This window comes from Dama dama, chromosome 4 (assembly GCF_033118175.1).
Source record: "Dama dama isolate Ldn47 chromosome 4, ASM3311817v1, whole genome shotgun sequence".
In the NCBI taxonomy this organism is placed as follows: Eukaryota; Metazoa; Chordata; class Mammalia; order Artiodactyla; family Cervidae; genus Dama; species Dama dama.
In genome coordinates, this window is record NC_083684.1 from 65,634,368 (window position 1) to 65,652,900 (window position 18,533).

Consider the following 18,533-nt stretch of genomic DNA (forward strand, 5'->3'; position numbering starts at 1 on the left):
CATCCTTCTGCATCTCTTGGGAGTGTGCTGAAACTTGTCCATCCAGTCGGTGATGCCATCCAACCATCTCGTCCTCTGTTGTCCCCTTCTCCTGCCTTCAGTCTTTTCCAGCATCAGGGACTTTTCTGAGTCAGGTTTTCCCATCAGGTGGCCAAAGTACTGGAGCTTCAGCTTCAGCCTCACTCCTTCCAGTGGACATTCAGGACTGATTTCCTTTAGGATTGACTGGTTTGATCTCCGTGAAGTCCAAGGGACCCTCAAGACTCTTCTCCAGCACCACAATCCAAAAGCATCAGTTCTATGCTGAGCCTTCTTTATGGACCAACTCACATCTCTACCTGACTACTGCAAGAACCATAGCTTAGAGTATAGGGACCTTTGTTGGCAAAGTAATGCCTTTTGTTTTTAACACAGTGTCTAGTTTTATCATAACTTTCCTTGCGAGGAGCAGGCCTGTTTTAATATTCTGACTGCAATCAGCTTCAGAGGTGATTACAGTAATGAATTCTTTCTCCCCGCCGCCCCGCCCACTGCGCCCCGAATCCTATCCTGTGGCTCCCGCTGTCCCCCAGCGTGTTCGCTCAACGCCCCGCCCCCCGACGACCAGGCTCTGCTGAGTCCCCGCCCCCAGGCTGCTCCGCCCTTTCACTGCGCGTGCGCGCAGCGTCCCGCAAACCCGGAAGCGCAGCGCGGCAAGTGGAGGTCTCTCAGCTCAGCGTGAGTTTCTCTCTTTCTAATCATACCTCCGGCCTGCAGTCTCCTTTCCTCAGTATCCTGAGCCTCAGCTTCGCTAGTGACTGTAAATCCCTGCGCCCTTCCCACCATCCCCAGCAAGTTCAGACGTCTTGATGAGCAGCAAAGGGGCGCCTCCATTTTGCTTTAAAGTTGCTCTGAAGCCGCTTCCAGCTTTTGGTCCACAGAGACGCTGCGTTTCGCTCTCTTTCCTGCTTCAAACCATGTACTGACCTCACCGAGCCCTCTGCCCTTCCTACACCGCATACAATTCTCTTCGGCGAGGTGGGTTTATTAGCTCCGCGGCCCCCAGCCTCGTCCTCTCGGCCCCTGGCCGCGCCGACCACCCCGCTTCCGGAGAGGCCGCGTTGTCTCCCGGGTCCTGGGATTCTGGAGAGCCCGCCCCGCTTCTGAGACCCCCTCCCTGCCAGCCCTTCTGTCCTCGCGTCTCCTCAGGCCGGTGTTTCTGCCCCGTAGGCATAGTGATGTTGCCCTGACTCGTGTCGGGGGAGGTGACCTGCGCCAGCCACGTGACAGCCGAGGTTCTTCCGTCCCAAATTCCACCCGCTGCTGCTTGGCTTTTGCGGGAACCGGGCTTCGTATTCAGTCGCCATCCCGGTAAATAGTGGGCGAGGCGTTGTCAGGAGAAGTAGAGACAGCGACTCCTAGAGAAATAGAAAATGAAGAAAAACATGAGGGAGAAGCGATGACAATGAAGAGGATTGTGAGGAACTTGTGAAGAGAGAACAACATGAAAAAGTATCGGCCTTGAAGGTAGCGGTTAGGGGGAAAGTTTAGAGAAAGGCAGGATTTCCTGAGAGTTAAAGGTGAGCAAGATAGGGAGGTGTTGTTCGGTCCGAGTCTTTGCGAACCCTGTATCTCCCAGAGTTCGCTCAGATTCGTGTCCGTTGAGTCCAGGGATGCTATCTAACCATCTCGTCCTCTGCCGCACCCTTCTATAGCCTTTAAGGGAGAGGGGCTGTAAATCAGGGGTCCCAAAGAGGGCAACAATGTAGACGCAGTTCACACAGAGAGCCCGCGAAGGGGATACAAGTGTTGGGACCTTGACTTACAGACAATATCCTGCTGAGAGAGAAAGGAGGCTCCTAGTGGTTGGAGGAGCTGAGAAAGGACGCTGAAAGGTAGCATAGCCACTTATGGGTGCCAGAGAGTTGGGAGGAAGGGCGGGCAGAGATGGAGGAAGAAAGGCAGAAATGCAGGGAGATTGAGGATCACCAGGGAGGTTGGAGAGAAAGCATCTTGACGGGGAACAGATGGCAGAGAGAGGCCGGATGGGAATCAGGGAAGAAGTAGAGGAGGACAGGCACAGCAGGAGAGCAGAGGGGAAGAGGAAGGGAGACGAGAAAGAAGTAGGGAAACATAAACAAAATGAAGGGGAAACAAGTAGTGTGCAGGTGGTGGAGGGGACTAGATCCAGAAGAGTGCTGAATCGATTGTATAAGTCAATTATACAATGTATTATTAAGTCGTGATACATTGATTTTTGGCTTTAAAATCTACTAAGTTTAAAACATTCTTTTTTAAATTATACAGATGAAAATGAGAGTTGCAAAACTTCTGTCTGTAAGGCTTGTGCATTTTGTAATTATCTGTATTAAAAGATAACATTCATATGCAGAGGCTATAGAGGTGGGGGCTGCGGCAGTGACTTGATTCTCTCAGAGGTGAGTCAACCCCTTCCCTTTTTCTGGTGTGGAGTAGAGATTAAGAGTCACGACGTAATTTAAGCAGTTAGTCTGATGCTCCATTTGCCTCTCTTTTATGTGATCTCGTAACTAGTGAGCTGAGTTGATCTGACAATGCTTCCCTCAGGTCCAGAAGCTGAGCAACAGTGATCCCTGAAATGATTGACCAAATTGGGTGTGTGGCAGTTCTTGGAGTGACTGCCCAGTTAGTATTAGAATTTGAAATGGATCCCAGTTTTGCAAAATGAAAAATGACAATAGTAGGATGGAGGCAGGAGCATAGGCTCAGAGTCAGAGAGAATCATGAGCCGTCTTCTGTGAATAAAGATCAATGTGAACCGATGCCTCCTACCTCCACTGGCTTCCCCATGTCCTCAGGGCAGCATCCTGACTCCTCAGGTTGCTGCCAGTGTCTCCAGCCTCATCCTGGGAGCTGACCCCATTCTCATGGTCAGTCTGTCCTGCTCACATTCACTTAGTCCTTGTTCATAGACACCAAAACCTTCTCTGTCTCGAATCTTAGTTGCTACGTCTACCTTTGGTCATTATATCACTATTGCCCTTGCTCTTTCTGTTCCTTCAGGTCTAGGCCAGAAACGTCTTCCCCATCTCCTTCTGATATTCTCTGTCATGTTAACCAGGTTTACTGCCTCTATATTAATCACCTTCATCAGACATGCCCTTCTCCTTTGATTATTTGGAATGTTTCCTCTTTTCCCTTCATTGAAGGATGCCCCTGTATTCCTCTTCCTTCCAGGATGTGTGCAACATCTCTCTTACAACATGTCACAGGCTATGAATGTGTGTTTTGCTGAAGAATTCTCAAGGGAAATGGAGGTTACAGGGTGAGTGATGATGGTTCCCATATCTGTTCTGGACATTTCAACTCTAATTGATCCTTACCCCATGTGGAGACTTAATTACTCAAAGCAAAAAGATGTGAGAGTCCTAAAAAACCCGATAGATCTAATGTCTTGAGGTGTCCCCATGTTTTAGTCTGTGGTGTCACTGCTCACTGCAGCCCCCAGGTCTACTAAGCTCTGTCCATCCAGGGACCAGCTGCCATCTTGGACAGCAGCTTTGCCTTCCAGCAGTTCAGCTGCCCAGAGCAGCAGATGCTGAATTTCCTGTGGTTATCTTGCATTTAGCTGTGAGCAGGGAGAACAGGAGCCAGTGAGTTTGGGGCCTCTCTCATCTTGTGACTTCTCAGTCCACCTGTCTCTCAACTATATAACGTCCACAGTTGCTGACAGGTTTTCCCAGAGCACCAGGTTCTTTTTCTCCATATTCAGTGCCCAGTGTCCTTGGATTTACAGCTTGGGTGGATTTCTGTTGCAATACACATGCCTAGTGGTCTCTGCTCTTTTTCAAACATGCATGGAGAAGAGGTAGAAAAATGGGAGAAGGTGAAGGGAAGCTTCGATGAGGTCTCCAGGAGGATTGTGAGAGCAAGAGTGGACCTTTTGATGAACCCAGTGAAGGGGTGTGTGTTTGTGTGTGTGTGTGTGAAACAAGCGTTGTTATGGGAGATGTTGGTCAAAAGGGACAGACTATGAGTTGTAAAATGAGTGCGTCCTGGGGAGGTATGCGCAGCATGCTGACCGTAGTTAATCCTGTTCTGTTACTGCATGCTGGGAATTTGTCAGGAGAGTACGTCGTCAGTGTTGTCACCACACACAGAACATGGGAATTTGGAGGTGATGGATGTGTTGGTTCGTGGATTGTGATAAATATTTCACAGTGTACACGTGTCACATGGTCACACGTTGTATGGTATGTATATACATAACCCTTTCATTAGTCATCTCTCCCGCATCAGACACGCTCCTCAGGATCTCGTGTGGGGCCTCGCCCCAGGAATGTGCACAGAGCCGCAGATGATTCCAATCTGGATCCTGCATTGAGCACCAGGGCTCTTAGCCTCCACTTCTGAGACTGAGATCAGGCCCTGGGGGTGGGGAGGGCGCGCTGCTCTGAGTGGGGCTGGACCAGGGCCTGCTGTGTGACCTGAGGGGCATCGTGGGGTCAGCAGAGGTGCCCCTGCTGCTGTGTATATGAGGCCTCACCAGGAGGGGAGTGTGATCCAAGGGAAGGTGTGGGAAAGTCCCAAGTTGGTCTCTGTGTGGGAGTTGACTGTCCTGAGTCCCTCCTGAGACAGTGGGTACAGAGGACTTTCTGATCCTCATGGTGAGGGCTTCCCTGTGTGTGTGCTTGGGGCTCAGGAAGGGGGTGTGTTGACTCTTAAGCGTTAAACAGCATGCTTTCCACTTTCATGATAGAACTGTGAAGACTTGTGTCACCTGAGGAAGAAGCCTAGAAGAGGAGGAAGGTGAAAGAAAACGTGTCAGGAATGGCTCTTTCTCGGGTAAGGTCGTATTCTCAGTAGGTTCTCAGTCTGTCCTTCCTGAAATGTCCTTCTCTGGACTCACTAATCGTGTCTCACTCTGGAGTGTCCTGTCTGACTCCTGTACATGCACACTCACCCGGGGCCTTCCCTCAGGGTCTGTCATCTTCACTTAGATCCCATCTCTCCATGACCCCGTGATCTGGCCCTTGTGAGGAGGTTCCCCTGGGCACCGTCCTGGGCAGGGCTTCACACCCATGGGTTGGAGACAGGGTCTCAGTGCTGTTGAGCAGCAGGGATTGCTTAGGGCCCATCTGGATGTGCTGTCTGTTCTTTGTCAACCAGGGTAAAGAAGCTGCATGTGGAAGTCAGGTATTAGTGTGCACAATACTTGTTAAAATCTGGAAAAGAGGGAGAATCTTTTCCAGTACATAGTACTGGAATGGATTTCATAGTACATAGATGCTGGAGAGGGTGTGGAGAAAAGGGAACCCTCTTACACTGTTTGTAGGAATGCAAACTATACAGCCACTATGCAGAACAGTGTGGAGATTCCTTAAAAAACTGGAAATAGAACTGCCATATGACCCTGCAATCCCACTACTGGGCATACACACTGAGGAAACCAGAATTTAAACAGACACCCCAAAGTTCGTCGCAGCACTGTTTATAATACCCAGGACATGGAAGCAACCTAGATGTCCATCAGCAGACAAATGGATAAGAAAGCTGTGGTGCATATACACAATGGAATATTACTCAGCTATTAAAAAGAATACATATGAATCAGTTCTAATGAGGTGGATGAAACTGGAGCCTATTATACAGAGTGAAGTAAGCCAGAAAGAAAAACATCAATACAGTATACTAACGCATATATATGAAATTTAGAAAGATGGTAATGATAACTCTATATGCAAGACAGCAAAAGAGACATAGATGTATAGAACAGTCTTTGGACTCTGTGGGAGAAGGTGAGGGTGGGATGATTTGAGAGAATAGCATTGAAACATGTATATTATCATATGTGAAACAGATCACCAGTTCAGGTTTGATGCATGAGAGAGGGTGCTCAGGGCTGGTGCACTGGGATGACCCAGAGGGATGGGATGGGGAGGGAGGCGGGAAGTGGGAGGGGTTTCAGGATGGGGAACACATGTACACACATGGCTGATTGATCTGAATGTATGGCAAAAACCGCCTAATATTGTAAAGTAATTAGCCTCCAATTAAAATAACTAAATTTTTTAAAAAATAATAATAAATAAAACTAAATGCGTGTATCTTGAAAATCTTAGTGTTTGGCAATGGAATGGAAAGTTGAGAAAGAGACTTCAGGTCTAGAGAGTGTTTCATTACATTTTCTCATTTAAACTGTGAAATCAAGTTTACTAATTTTTTTTCTTTTTGGCTGCATGGTGAGCTTGGGTGGTCTTAGTTCTGTGAGTAGGGATTGAACCCAAAACCATGCAGTGGAATTGTGGGATCTTAACCACTGGACCATCAGGGAATTCCCCAACTTTCCTAATCTTAATTAAATATTTCATTAATGGAGTATAATAATAAATTTTTGATTGTGTATACTTCATACACATACATAACTACATACCTCAAATTAAGGATAAAGTCACATTTAAAAAATATATATATTTATTTGTTGTACTGGGTCTTCGTTGCTTCAGTGGCTTTTCCCTCGTTCCGTTGAGTGGTGGCCGCTCTTGTTGCAGTGGGGGCTTCTCCTTGCATTAGCTTCTCTCATTTTGCAGCACAGGCTCTAGAGCACGCTGGCTTCAGTAGTTTCACCTACTGGGCTCTAGAGCTCTGGCTCAGGAGTTGAGACTCAGGGACTTAGTTGCCCCTCAGCATGTGGGATCTCAGACCAGGCAACAACCCATGTCTCTTGCATTGGCCAGTGGGTTCTTTACCATTGAGCCACCAGGGAAGCTTTCATATTATTTTTAAACACAGGTATTTTATACACATTAGAATAAATCTTCTGTATATTATTTTCTGCTTGTATTACTTTTTATTTTTTTGAACTAGTATCCTTTTATTTTTTTGAACTACAATAAGATAATGTTGAGGACTTCCCTGGTGGTACAGTGTATAAGAATGTGGCTGCTAATGTAGGGTGCACGGGTTCAATCCTAGATCTGGAAAGATGCCTCAGAGCAACTAAGCCCATGTATCACAACTACTGAGCCTGTGCTCTAGAGCCCGGGAGCCATAACTCCTGAAGCCCGCACACTCTATAGAGCCTGTGCTCCCAAACAAGAGAAGCCACTGCAAGGAGAAGCTGGGTACTGCAGCTTCAACTAGAGAAACCCCACTCATAGCAATGAAGGCCCAGCATAACCAAAACAAACAAGCTTTAAAAAAGACATAGAATGCTGACTAACTTACTAACGTACAACTGATTGACTTTTAATGTCCCAAAGATGCTGAAATACACAAGTAAAAGAAAATGGGAGTATCATCCCAGAATGTGTCAAAAGGCAACTCTTTGGAGTAGGAAATGGCCACCCTGGCAGGCTCCCATGGGGTCGCAAATAGTCTGACACGACTGAGCAGCTGAACAACAACAACCTTCACACACAACAGAGTGAGCTCTAAAACACAAATCTAAACCTCTGTCTTTCCTCCTACAGATACTTCCGTGACTTCCAGTAGCTTTTGGAAAAACGTCCTAAATCCATAGACCTTGTAGAAAGCAGCCTGTAGCTGGCATCACCCCTCTTTGTTCCCTGTGTCCCAGTCACACTGGCTGGTTTTCTGTTCAGTAAATATCTTCCTGCCTCAGAGCCGGCACTCAGGCTGTTCTCTGTCCTTACAACACTCTTCCATTTCCCACCATTTCAATACTAAGTGTTTCTTCCTCACGGAGACCTCATCTGATTTCTTGATGTAGGTCAAGACTTTCTGATAACTTCTCTTAGCACCAGGCCTGGTTCAGAGCACATATAACAATAATAATGTTAAAATTATGGATGTAATTGGCTGACTGGCTGCTAGATTGTAAGCTCCATCACCTTCACTGCTGTATTCCCAGTTTGGGACACAGAGTTGGTGCTCAGTTAAATTTTGATTGCATGAAATAAAAAAATAAAGACAACTCTTCTTGTTTCAATCAGTTGTTTGTTTCCATGTGCATGCATGAGTGCATGGATACGCAACTCTGGTTTTATTACAAAACATCATCTCATAAATATGCTTTATGCTTTGTAGCAGTTGCACTTGTATGTTAAGTGTATTCCATGACTTTAAGTTTTTCCTACCTCATCATATGAATGATGTAAATAGTAGTCAGATTATTGACATTGTGTGGATTAGCGGGGAGAGGGGGTGATTCTGTATAGTGACCGTTTTGCTGTTCCATTGCATTTCAGCTTCCTTGAACTCATCTCCTGTATTCTCTGGGAACTCTCTGTGGATGGTCTTTTATGTGTTACTTAACTCTGATTCCTTCGGTTCAGTTGTCTCTCCCAACCACCTGAACTCAGGTGCTGTTGCCTCATTTCTTAACTATTTAATATGAGTGATATCTTAGAGTGACAGAGTTTTCTCCCCAGTAAGATGGACACAGATCTTTCTCTAACGTGCTGTTATGTTGATGACAAGTTGATATGGGTAAAGTCTTTAGAGTAACGCTTAGTGTGTATGAAGTGTTGAGACACCTCTCGTCAGTGTGATGATGACATCCTCATCACAATCTGTGTTCTTTTAAAGCCACTGTGGACTTTGTCATCTCTGAAGACACCAGTCTTGCTGTAGCTCATCTAGACAGTGAATGTCACTCAGGGTGTCGAACGTAACACTTCTGCATCAACAACCCACTGTTGATTGTAATTTGTTTATTTTTCATGTCTTGTCCACACATATGACAAATTCATGTTGATTGGAGGATATCATCATCTTATGAAAAAACAGGAAATTAAATTAGAGACCACCAATTTGCTCCAAATAGATTTGTATAAATCTATCAGAATATTACTTTAGCTGAATTGACCTTACCTGTCTCGCTTCTTCTCCTTTTCTGTGAAAATAAGAACCCTCCTCAGGACCCGTTGGTGAAATGTGTTTTCATTTCAGGCACAGTTGACCTTCAAGGATGTGTTCATAGATTTCACTCCTGAGGAGTGGGAATGCCTGGACCCTGCCCAGAGGACCTTGTACAAGGACGTGATGGTGGAGACCCTCAGGAACCTGCTGTCTCTGGGTGAGGATCACTTTCTTCCGAAGTGGTGATATACTTTGGGGTACTTCTGCATGTTTCCTCTGTGTCTCTTGGGAACCCCTGTTTTTCTTGACTGAGTTCAAAGCCTTGTTGACTCTCACATGTAAGGCCTTGTGATTGGCATAGGAGTTCAAACTTGTCCTTTCTTCAGGTGACCTGCCCACTGTGTGATACACAAGGAGTTTTTCCACAGCTTGAGCATTTATAAAGCTCATTTCAAACTTGTGAAGGATTGAACCCATGCCTCCTGTATTTGCAGGTATAGAGCCACCAGGATGTTAAGGAAATTAAGTAGTCTTGTTTAGGCTTCAAGACAAAGCAGTGCATTCCTCTGACCTTCCTTCTCACCTGCCTGGACGCACCCTGACTGTGAATGCCCTGACTGCCTGCTGTGAGTGCAAGGCTTGTGGCACCATAAATAAGTTAGGGGACAAATCTTAAGTTTGTTCAGCCCATGGAGCGGCTCAGGCCAACCAAGCCCCAGACTTAGCAGCATCCAAGTTTTATAAGACGAAACAAACAACATTAAGATGAAACCAGAGGTGCTGTTTGCTCACAGATTGATGATGTCAGTTTGTGTCCTGGGATTATAAGCAGGAACCCCAAACTGCAATCTTTGAAGTCTCACCCATGGAGTGGACACGCTGCCTGGGACCTTTTCCCAATTGAGACTCCAGATGTGCTGTGTCCTGGGACTTCCCAGCGCTGTTTGAGTCTAGATGTTGGTCGGAAGCCAATTTGATGATGTATCCTCTTTTGTTTCTATTTCTCTTTTCTTTTAATGGTAATATATTGAGAGTCAGCTAGATAATTCTCTATTTGTGTTATCTATTATTTATTTGTATAGGGATTCCCTGGTTTCTCAGATGGTAAAGAGTCTGTGTGCAATGCAAGAGACCCATATTCGATTCCTGGGTTGGTAAGGTGCTCTGAGGCATGTGTAATCTCCCCAGACCAGTACTTGAACCTATGTGCCCTGCATTGGCAGGTGATTCTTTACCCCCGAACCACCAGAGAACCCCAAAGCGTGTTCCTTTACATGTATGTTGGGGCCAGTGAACTAGATAAGGTTACTGTATAGATAGGGAATTGCTGTATTGAATGGCTATTGTGTAAGTAGAGAATATTTCATTTACTAATTTTTTAAATTTACAGATGATGGTCTTTATGTATTATCCAGTGTAACTGGTATGAATTACTTGTTAATATCATAAAATGGCCTATACGTCAATATACTGATAGATTTATCACAGATATTTATAAAAGTGTGTTTTGTTTTGGTTTTAAATCGTATGAAGGAATTCCCTGGTAGTCCAGTGGTTAGAATTCAGCACTTTTAACTGCTTGGGCCTAGGTTCACTCCATGGTCATGGAATTAAAATCCCACAAGGGATGTGGTATGACCAAAAAATAGAAAATTGTTTTAAATGAATCCTTTATTTCCTAATGCTGTGTTTGTTGTGCAGTTGTAAACTGCCCTTTTGTTCTTTTTTTTGTTCCGTCACTAAGTCATGTTTGATACTTGGCAGCCCCATCAACTACAGCATGCCAGGCTTCCCTGTGCTTCACTATTTCCCTGAGTTTGCTCAAACTCACGTCCATTGAGTCAGTGATGCCATCCAACCATCTCATCCTCTGTTGCCCCCTTTTGCTTCTGCCCTTGACCTTCCCCAGCATCAGGGTCTTTTCCAGTGAGTCAGCTCTTTGCATCGAGGAGTCTGAGTATTGGAGCTTCAGCTTCAGCATCAGCCCTTCCAATGAATATTCAGGGTTGACTTCCTTCAGGGCTGACTGGTTTTATCTCCTTGCAGTCCAAGGGACTCTCAAGAGCCTTCTCCAGCACTACAGTTCCAAAGCATCGATTCTTTGGCACTTGGCCTTTTTTATGGTTTGACTCTCACATCCATACATGATGACTGGAAAAACCATAGCTTTGACTCTGTGGACATTTGTTGGCAAAAGTGATGTCTCTGCTTTTTAATATGCTCTCTGGGTATGTCATAGCTTTTCTTCCAAGGAGTAAGCATCTTTTAATTTCATGGCTGCAGTCACCATCCATGGTGATTTTCGAGCCCAAGAAAATAAAATCTGGCACTGTTTCCTTTTTTTCCTCATCTATTTGCCATCAAGTGATAGGACCAAATGCCATGGTCTTAGTGTTTTGAATGTTGAGTTTTAAGCCAGCTTCTTTTTACTGTCCTCTTTCACTCCATCAAGAGGCTGTTTAATTCCTCTTTGCTCTCTGCCACTGAAGTGGATTCATGTGCATATCTGAGACTGCTGATACTTCTCCTGGCAATCTTGATTCCAGTTTGTGTTTAATCCAACCCAGCATTTTGCATGATATACTCTGCATATAAGTTAAATAAGCAGGGTGACAGTATACAGCCTTGACGTACTGCTTTCCCAGTTTTGAACCAGTTAGTTGTTCCATGTCCGGTTCTAACTTTTGCTTCTTGTCCTGCATACAGGTTTCTCAGGAGACAGGTAAGTTGGGTATTCCCATCTCTTTAAGAAACTGCTCTTTAGTTTTTACATTATTCATTATTTAGTTTCTTTTGGATTATTTACCATTATAATATATTGTCTATTCTTTGCATGCATACTCAAATCTTTCAGAGGTGTCTGACTCTTTGTGACCCCATGGACTGTAGCCTGCCAGGCTTCTCTGTCCATGGAATTTCTTTCAGGCAAGAATACTGGAGTCGCTTGTCATTTCTGTCTCCAGAGGATCATCCAGATCCAGGGATTGAACTCTATAGTCTTTTGCATCTCCTGAAGTGGCAGGCGGATTATTTACCACTGAGCCACCTGCAAAGCCCTGTCTGTTCTTTAGCATGTAATTTTGTATAAGTATGTGTATATTGTGTATAATGTATTTTTTTTTTTCTCCTCAATTATGAGACAGTAGTATATTTACTACCAATTAGAGCTAGTAGAGTGTGCTTCGGGGTCATGGTGTGATAATACCCTTTTCTTTGAGAGCTGACATAGGTTTGAACTATATGAATGTTTTTGTCATTGTGTGTTTGAAACTAGCCTACTGTAAAATTAATTTGAATTACAGGTGATCACTCTTCTTTTTTTATTTTTCTAAATTTTATTTATTTATTTGGCTGTGCTGGGTCTTTGTTGCTGCATGAGCTTTTCTCTATTTGTGTAGAGCAGGTGCTACTCTATAGTTGTGGTGTGTGAGCCTCTCATTGCCTTGTCTTCTCTTATTTTGGAACACAGGCTCTAGGTTGTGATGGCTTGTGTAGTTGTAGCATATGGGCTCAATAGTTGTGGCTCCGAGGCTCCCAAGCATAGGCTTAATAGTTGTAGCTCATGGGCTTAGCTGCTCCACAGCATGTGGGATCTTCCCAGGTCAGGGATTGAATGCATGTTTCTTGCATTGGCAGGCGGATTCTTTACCACTGAGCTACCAGGGAAGCCCGATTACTCTTTCTTTATTAAACACTCTTCCTTTAGTGTTTCTTTTATTTTGAAAATCATCACTGGGAAGATTCATAATTCCATTTAGGATGGGTGTTACTTTTGGTGTAAGATCGTGTGTTCAACATGAAAGAATTTATTTATGAATTATAATTAATAGGATACCTATGGTTCTTTATATCTTGTAGGTATGTCTCATACACATATAAGCCAGAAATTACCGACAAAAGCAAGCAGTGATAAAGGAGAAGTATTTCACACAGTGATGTTGGGAAGACCTGAAAGCCATAAAATCACATATTTTTTCCTCAGAGAGGTCCAGGAGCATTTGCATAAATTTGAGTGTCAGGGGAGAGATGATGAAAGAAATTACAAAGGAATGTCTGTAACTATAACCCAGAACAAAAATCTCACTAATGAAAGTGATCGGCGCAGTAGAATTGCAGGGGGAAATAAGCCTGTTGAAAATAGGCATGGATCAAACTTTCAAGATGAACTGCAGATACTTCAACCTGAAGGGAAAACATTTGAATGTATTCAAGCTGTGAGGAGTATCAACAGTACCACCTCAGATTTACGACTTCAGAGAACTCCTAGTTTCTGCACCAGCATTTCTAATATGTGTGAGAGTGCTGTTATGCACCCTTCAGTACTGGCACAAGACCAGGAAGCACAGAGGGGAAAACCTTACAAATGTACTGAGTGTGCCATGACCTTTGTTCAGGTCTCGGAACTCACTGGACATCAAGGGATCCATAGAGGAGAGAAACCATATAAATGTGATGTATGTGGAAAGGCCTTTAGTCAAAATGCAAGACTTATAGTTCATCGGAGAATTCATACGGAAGAGAAACCATATAAATATTATGAATATAGCAAAGCTCTTAGTGCACATTCAGCCTTTACTGACCATCAAGCAGTTCATACAGGAGAGAAACCATATAAATGTAGTTTATGTGGCAAAGCCTTCAGTCACAGGTCTTATTTTACAGTTCACTGGAGAATTCATACTGGACACAAACCTTACATGTGTAATGAGTGTGGCAAAGCTTTTAGTGCACATTCAGACTTAACTAGACATCGAGCAGTTCATACAGGAGAGAAACCATATAAATGTGACATATGTGGAAAAGCCTTTAGTCAAAACGCAAGACTTAAAGTTCATAGGAGAATTCATACTGGAGAGAAACCGTATAAATGTGATATATGTGGCCGGTGCTTTACTCGAAATGCACACCTTGGGATTCATCGTAGAATTCATACTGGAGAGAAACCATATAAATGTGATGAGTGCGGAAAAGCTTTTAGTGCCCATTCAGACTTAAGTAAACATCAAGCACTTCATGCAGGAGAGAAACCATATAAATGTAATTTATGTGGCAAAGCCTTCAGTCTCAGGTCTTATTTTACACTCCATTGGAGAATTCATACTGGAGAGAAACCATATCAGTGTGATGTATGTGGCCAGTGCTTTAGTCAAAATTCATACCTTAGGAATCATCAGAGAATTCATACTGGAGAGAAGCCTTACAAATGTAATGAGTGTGGCAAAGCCTTCAGTCAGAGTTCAGGCCTCATAACTCATCAGAGAATTCATACTTTAGAGAAACCGTATAAATGTGATGAGTGTGGCAAAACTTTTAGTGCACATCCAGACTTGACTAAACATCAAGCAGTTCACACAGGAGAGAATCCATATAAATGTAATTTATGTGGCAAAGCCTTCAGGTACAGGGCTTCCTTTGCTGTTCATCACAGAACTCATACTGGAGAGAAACCATACAAATGTGATGAGTGTGGCAAAGCTTATAGTGCACGTTCAACCTTTATTTACCATCAAGCAATACATACAGGAGAGAAACCATATAAATGTAATTTGTGTGGCACAGCATTCAGGTACAGGACCGACTTTTCAGTTCATCAAATAATTCATAATGGAGAGTAACCTTACATATGTCCTGAGTGTGGCAAAGTCTTTAGTCAGAGTTTAGTCCTCATAGTCAATCAGAGAGTTCATACAAAAGAGAAAGCATGTGAGTATGATATGTGTGGTCGGTGCCTTACTCAAATTGCACACCTTGGAATTCATTGGAGAATTCATACTGGAGAAAAATCTCACAGATGTAATCAGTGGCAAAACCTTTAGTGCATGTTCAGCCTTAACTGACCATTAGGCAGTTCATACAGGAGAGAAACCATAGACATGTACTTAATGTGCAAAGCCTTCAGCCACAGGAATCACTTTTCAGATCTTCTGAGAATCTATACTACAGTGAAAACTTACAAATGTAATGAATGCAGTAAAGCATATCATCTCTTTGACCCTCAGAAAAGTCACACTGGAGGAAAACCACACAAATGTGGCAAAGCTTTGATTCTATGTCCAGACTTAAGTAACCATCAGGTAATTAATTCTGAATTGAGATCTTACCCACATCATAAATGTGGCAGGTGTTTTGGAAGGCATTCATTTCTTACAAAGCAAGAGAAAATTCATGCTGGAGAGAAGCCATACATTTAGAGTGCAGTCAATCTCAAGTGACCATAAGGTAACTCTTATGGAGGGAACCATATAAATGTAATGTGTGGCCGGGTCTTCAGTAACAGGTCTCCATTCACATCATGAGAGAGTTCATAATGCAGAGACACCTTACAAACGTAAGGTGGGGAACATACTGGAACAGTACTTTACAAATGCAGTGGGGGTGGAAAAAGTTTCACCTTGAGTTGGATGCATTTGACAACAAGAGTCCATATTGAAGAGGAGTCATGGAAATGTGTGGGCAAGGGCTTTCTCCAGGCTCTGAGTGCACTAGACCTCAAATTACACGTCTTTCAGAGAAATTACACAGATACAATGTGCACGCTAAAACTTTAACCCAAAGTTCAAATCTATGAAACATGAAAGGATTTATATTGGAGAGCAAGCTTGTACAGGTAATGAATTTTGTATAGTTTTTTTCATCAGATATTCACAGCTTGGGCATAAGGAGGTAATTTATGCAGATCAGAAACTGAACAGATATACTGAAAGTGAAAACACTTCTAAGAAAACCAGTATGTCTTCAAGATTCACCAAGAAATTCATATTGGGGAGAATCCTTATAGATGTAATGAATTTGCTAAGTTTTTAAACCAGTCCTTACAGCAGGCCACACATCAGACAATTCATATTAGGAATAAATAAATCTTTAGTTCTCCAACATCAACCTCCAATACTATTGCAGAATAATTGTATTAAATATGTTAAAACTTATGGCATGAGGGGTATATTAAATATGTTGAAACTGAAGGACATGTAAGAAGATAGCCCAGTATCTTCAGTGTGTATTTAATTAGTTGAGTTTTCTTGAGAAGGCCATATTACTATGACTTTTCCACAGTAGTTTGAAAACCTTCTATAGCTTTCTTACAGGCCTTTCTTGATGGTCTCTGCAGAGGAATTAGTAAGATGAAGAGGCTAACCTGATTAAGTGTGGTTCATTCATATCCATCTTTCCTGAGAAAACAGGGACACTGAATTATTCAATTCACTGGTGTGTGAATTGGCATCAGGTAAGGGCAGAGAATAATGTAAAACTGTGCCATAATTTATCATGCTTGTTATGTTCAGGGTGCGCTTCCATACACAGACCACAGCGTGTTGTAGGACTGGGTGCTATACCATCAAGAGAGTAGTTATCTAAGGGGAATTTAATCAGAAGAAATCAAATAGTATGTATATGTCTATGATTGACATTTAACTGCTGCCATTACTGTTTGCTACTGTTTTATTCAGAATGTATCATGAATCTCCTCTTTTGATTCATAAAATGTAATCTCCACAACCCTGGATGAACCATGTTCTTCCCACCAACAGGGTTTTATCCAACCTCAGTATTTTGTAACAGATGGTAACAATGCAATGTTAGGCTCTTGGGGCTGAAACAAACTATGAGAATTGCTTTCCACAGTGGAACCAAAGAACATGCAATTTGGGAATTACATATTCATAATTTGTACTTGCGTTACTCTTTCCACACTCCGCTTCAGAACATTCAGACAGCTGTAAATAAAATACCATAGCAGTGCATTTTCAGACTCAAAATATATTTAAATAGAAAAATTGTGGACTTCCCCAGCAGTCCAGTGGTTCAAACTCCACCCTTTAGAGGGCACAGGTTTGATTCGTGGTCAGGGAAGTAAGATTCCGCAAGATGCCAGGCAGGGTGCCCCCCGCCCCCCCTCCCCCAAAAAAGGTGCAAAAAATTGAACTTAGAAATTTTAAAGATCTAATTGACGTCGAATGATTCATGAATCAGGCAGCATCCTATCTAGTTCATTCAGAGGTGCTCAAAGGAACTGTACAACATGGAAGGTTTCTGTAGGTAGAAACTGGATAGGACAAGAAAATTATTCACAAACACATTGCTTCAGGTCTGGTCTCCTGTGCAGGGCTGTGGGCAGGTGGAGGGTGTAGCCAGCATCTTGCCCTGCAGATTACTGCACTAGTGTCCTGGAAATTCCAGTCAGTGACTCCTGGTCACGGTTTTAAGCAGGCAGACACTGCAATGAAGTGTTGGTTTGCCCTCCTGGAGGCAGCGGCTCCACCTTGGGCCTGTCTCTTCTTTTTACCATGGCCTGAACCTTGCCATGCCTCAGTGAGTGTGCCCTGTATGAATAGGTGTCTTCATGTCCTTTCTGTATTCCTTGATTGACATGAAGAGAAAGTAAGGATATAGTTGTTTAGTCATGAAGTCGTGTCCAACTCTGCGACCCATAGACTGCTGCCCGCCAGTCTCCTCTGTGGAATTTCCCAGGCAAGAATACTGGAGTGGGTTGCCATTTCCTCCTCCAGAGGATCTTCTTGACCCAGGGATCAAACCTTCGTCTCCTGCATTGACAGGCAGACTCTTTACTGCTGAGCCAGCTGGGAAGCCCCAAATAACAAAGGTGAGTCTTTAAATTTTAATGTTATATATTCTAATTCTAGCATCAAGGCTGGGAAATGAAAAATACCCATTTCTGAAATGTCATTTGTACCACCCTACCTGAAAGTGAGAGATAAAGGCTTGTAGTTGAGAAATTATTTTAAATTTTCATTATGTAAACTTTTTACATTTGTTTTGAAAGACATGAAACACTTTTTTCTTACAATCTTCAATTTTTTTTTATTTCCACATATAAATTTTCAGTAAAGATCACTCCAGTGTAATGACTTCCTTCACTCTTATGATAACTTCACAAACATAGCCATGTGTATTCTTAATTTCTCAGCCACTGTGCAAAGGCAAGGCCATGAGACCAGTTTTGCCAAATACAGTGTGAGTACAAGTAATGCATTACTCATCTGAATGACCAAAATTTTTTTTTGAATGACCAAATTTTTCTGTGTTACAAATAAATCACCCAGGGAATTCCCTGGTGAACCAATGGTTTGATTTCTGTGCTTTCACTGCCCAGAGGGCCTGAGTTCAAGGTTTGGTTAGGGAACTAACATTCTGCAAGCTGCATGGCATGTTAAAAAAAAAAAAAAATCACTAAGAAAGACCCTTTGTCAATCTCCAGCTGGATTAATTGACCCAAATGTGGCCTAGCTATTGCTCCAAGCAATTACTGGTGTGATATCAGTGTAATTTTCTACCAACCTGTAAATTCTTTTTTTAACTTAAATTCTGTTTAATGTGGGGATGATTCATTTGTTTGTTTTTGGTTGTGCTGGGTCTTATTTGTTGGGCTCAGGGTTACTCTAGTGGTGCTTGGGCCTCTCATTGTGGTGACTTTTCTTGTTGCAGAGGATGGATCTAGGTCATGTGGGCTCAGTAGTTGTGATGCTTGGACTTAGCTGCCCTGCAATATATGATGTTTTCCTGGACCAGGGAGCTAACCATGTTCCCTGGGAGGTGGATTCCTAACCACTGGACCTACAGCGAAGTTTCTCATCGAATGTTATATAAGCACCTGTGAGATCCATTGAGAGGAAGCTGAAACCATAAATAAATTCTCCCAGACCGAATTTTTTGTTCGTTTGTTTCGTTGGTTGTTTTAAATTATGGGGGTTCTTACGGTTAACCATTATATGTCTTTGTATTCACCTTTTAAT

General features: G+C 43.1%; 1 protein-coding gene across 1 annotated transcript; it reads left to right on the top strand.

Annotated features, from left to right (window-relative positions):
* The first annotated feature begins 671 nt into the window (after positions 1–671).
* Positions 672–18,533, top strand: LOC133054777 (zinc finger protein 160-like). Its single transcript, XM_061140086.1, has 5 exons — positions 672–717; positions 3,196–3,283; positions 4,718–4,803; positions 8,872–8,998; positions 12,640–18,533. The coding sequence occupies exons 3-5, from the start codon at positions 4,789–4,791 to the stop codon at positions 14,394–14,396; spliced, it is 1,899 nt and encodes a 632-aa protein (XP_060996069.1). The 5' UTR covers positions 672–717; positions 3,196–3,283; positions 4,718–4,788; the 3' UTR covers positions 14,397–18,533.

Bases quoted from the DNA above. Each gene is read 5' to 3' on its own strand.
- LOC133054777 (XM_061140086.1), top strand. The intron at 8,999-12,639 runs GTGAGGATCACT...TATATCTTGTAG, and splicing joins CAGGAACCTGCTGTCTCTGG to GTATGTCTCATACACATATA.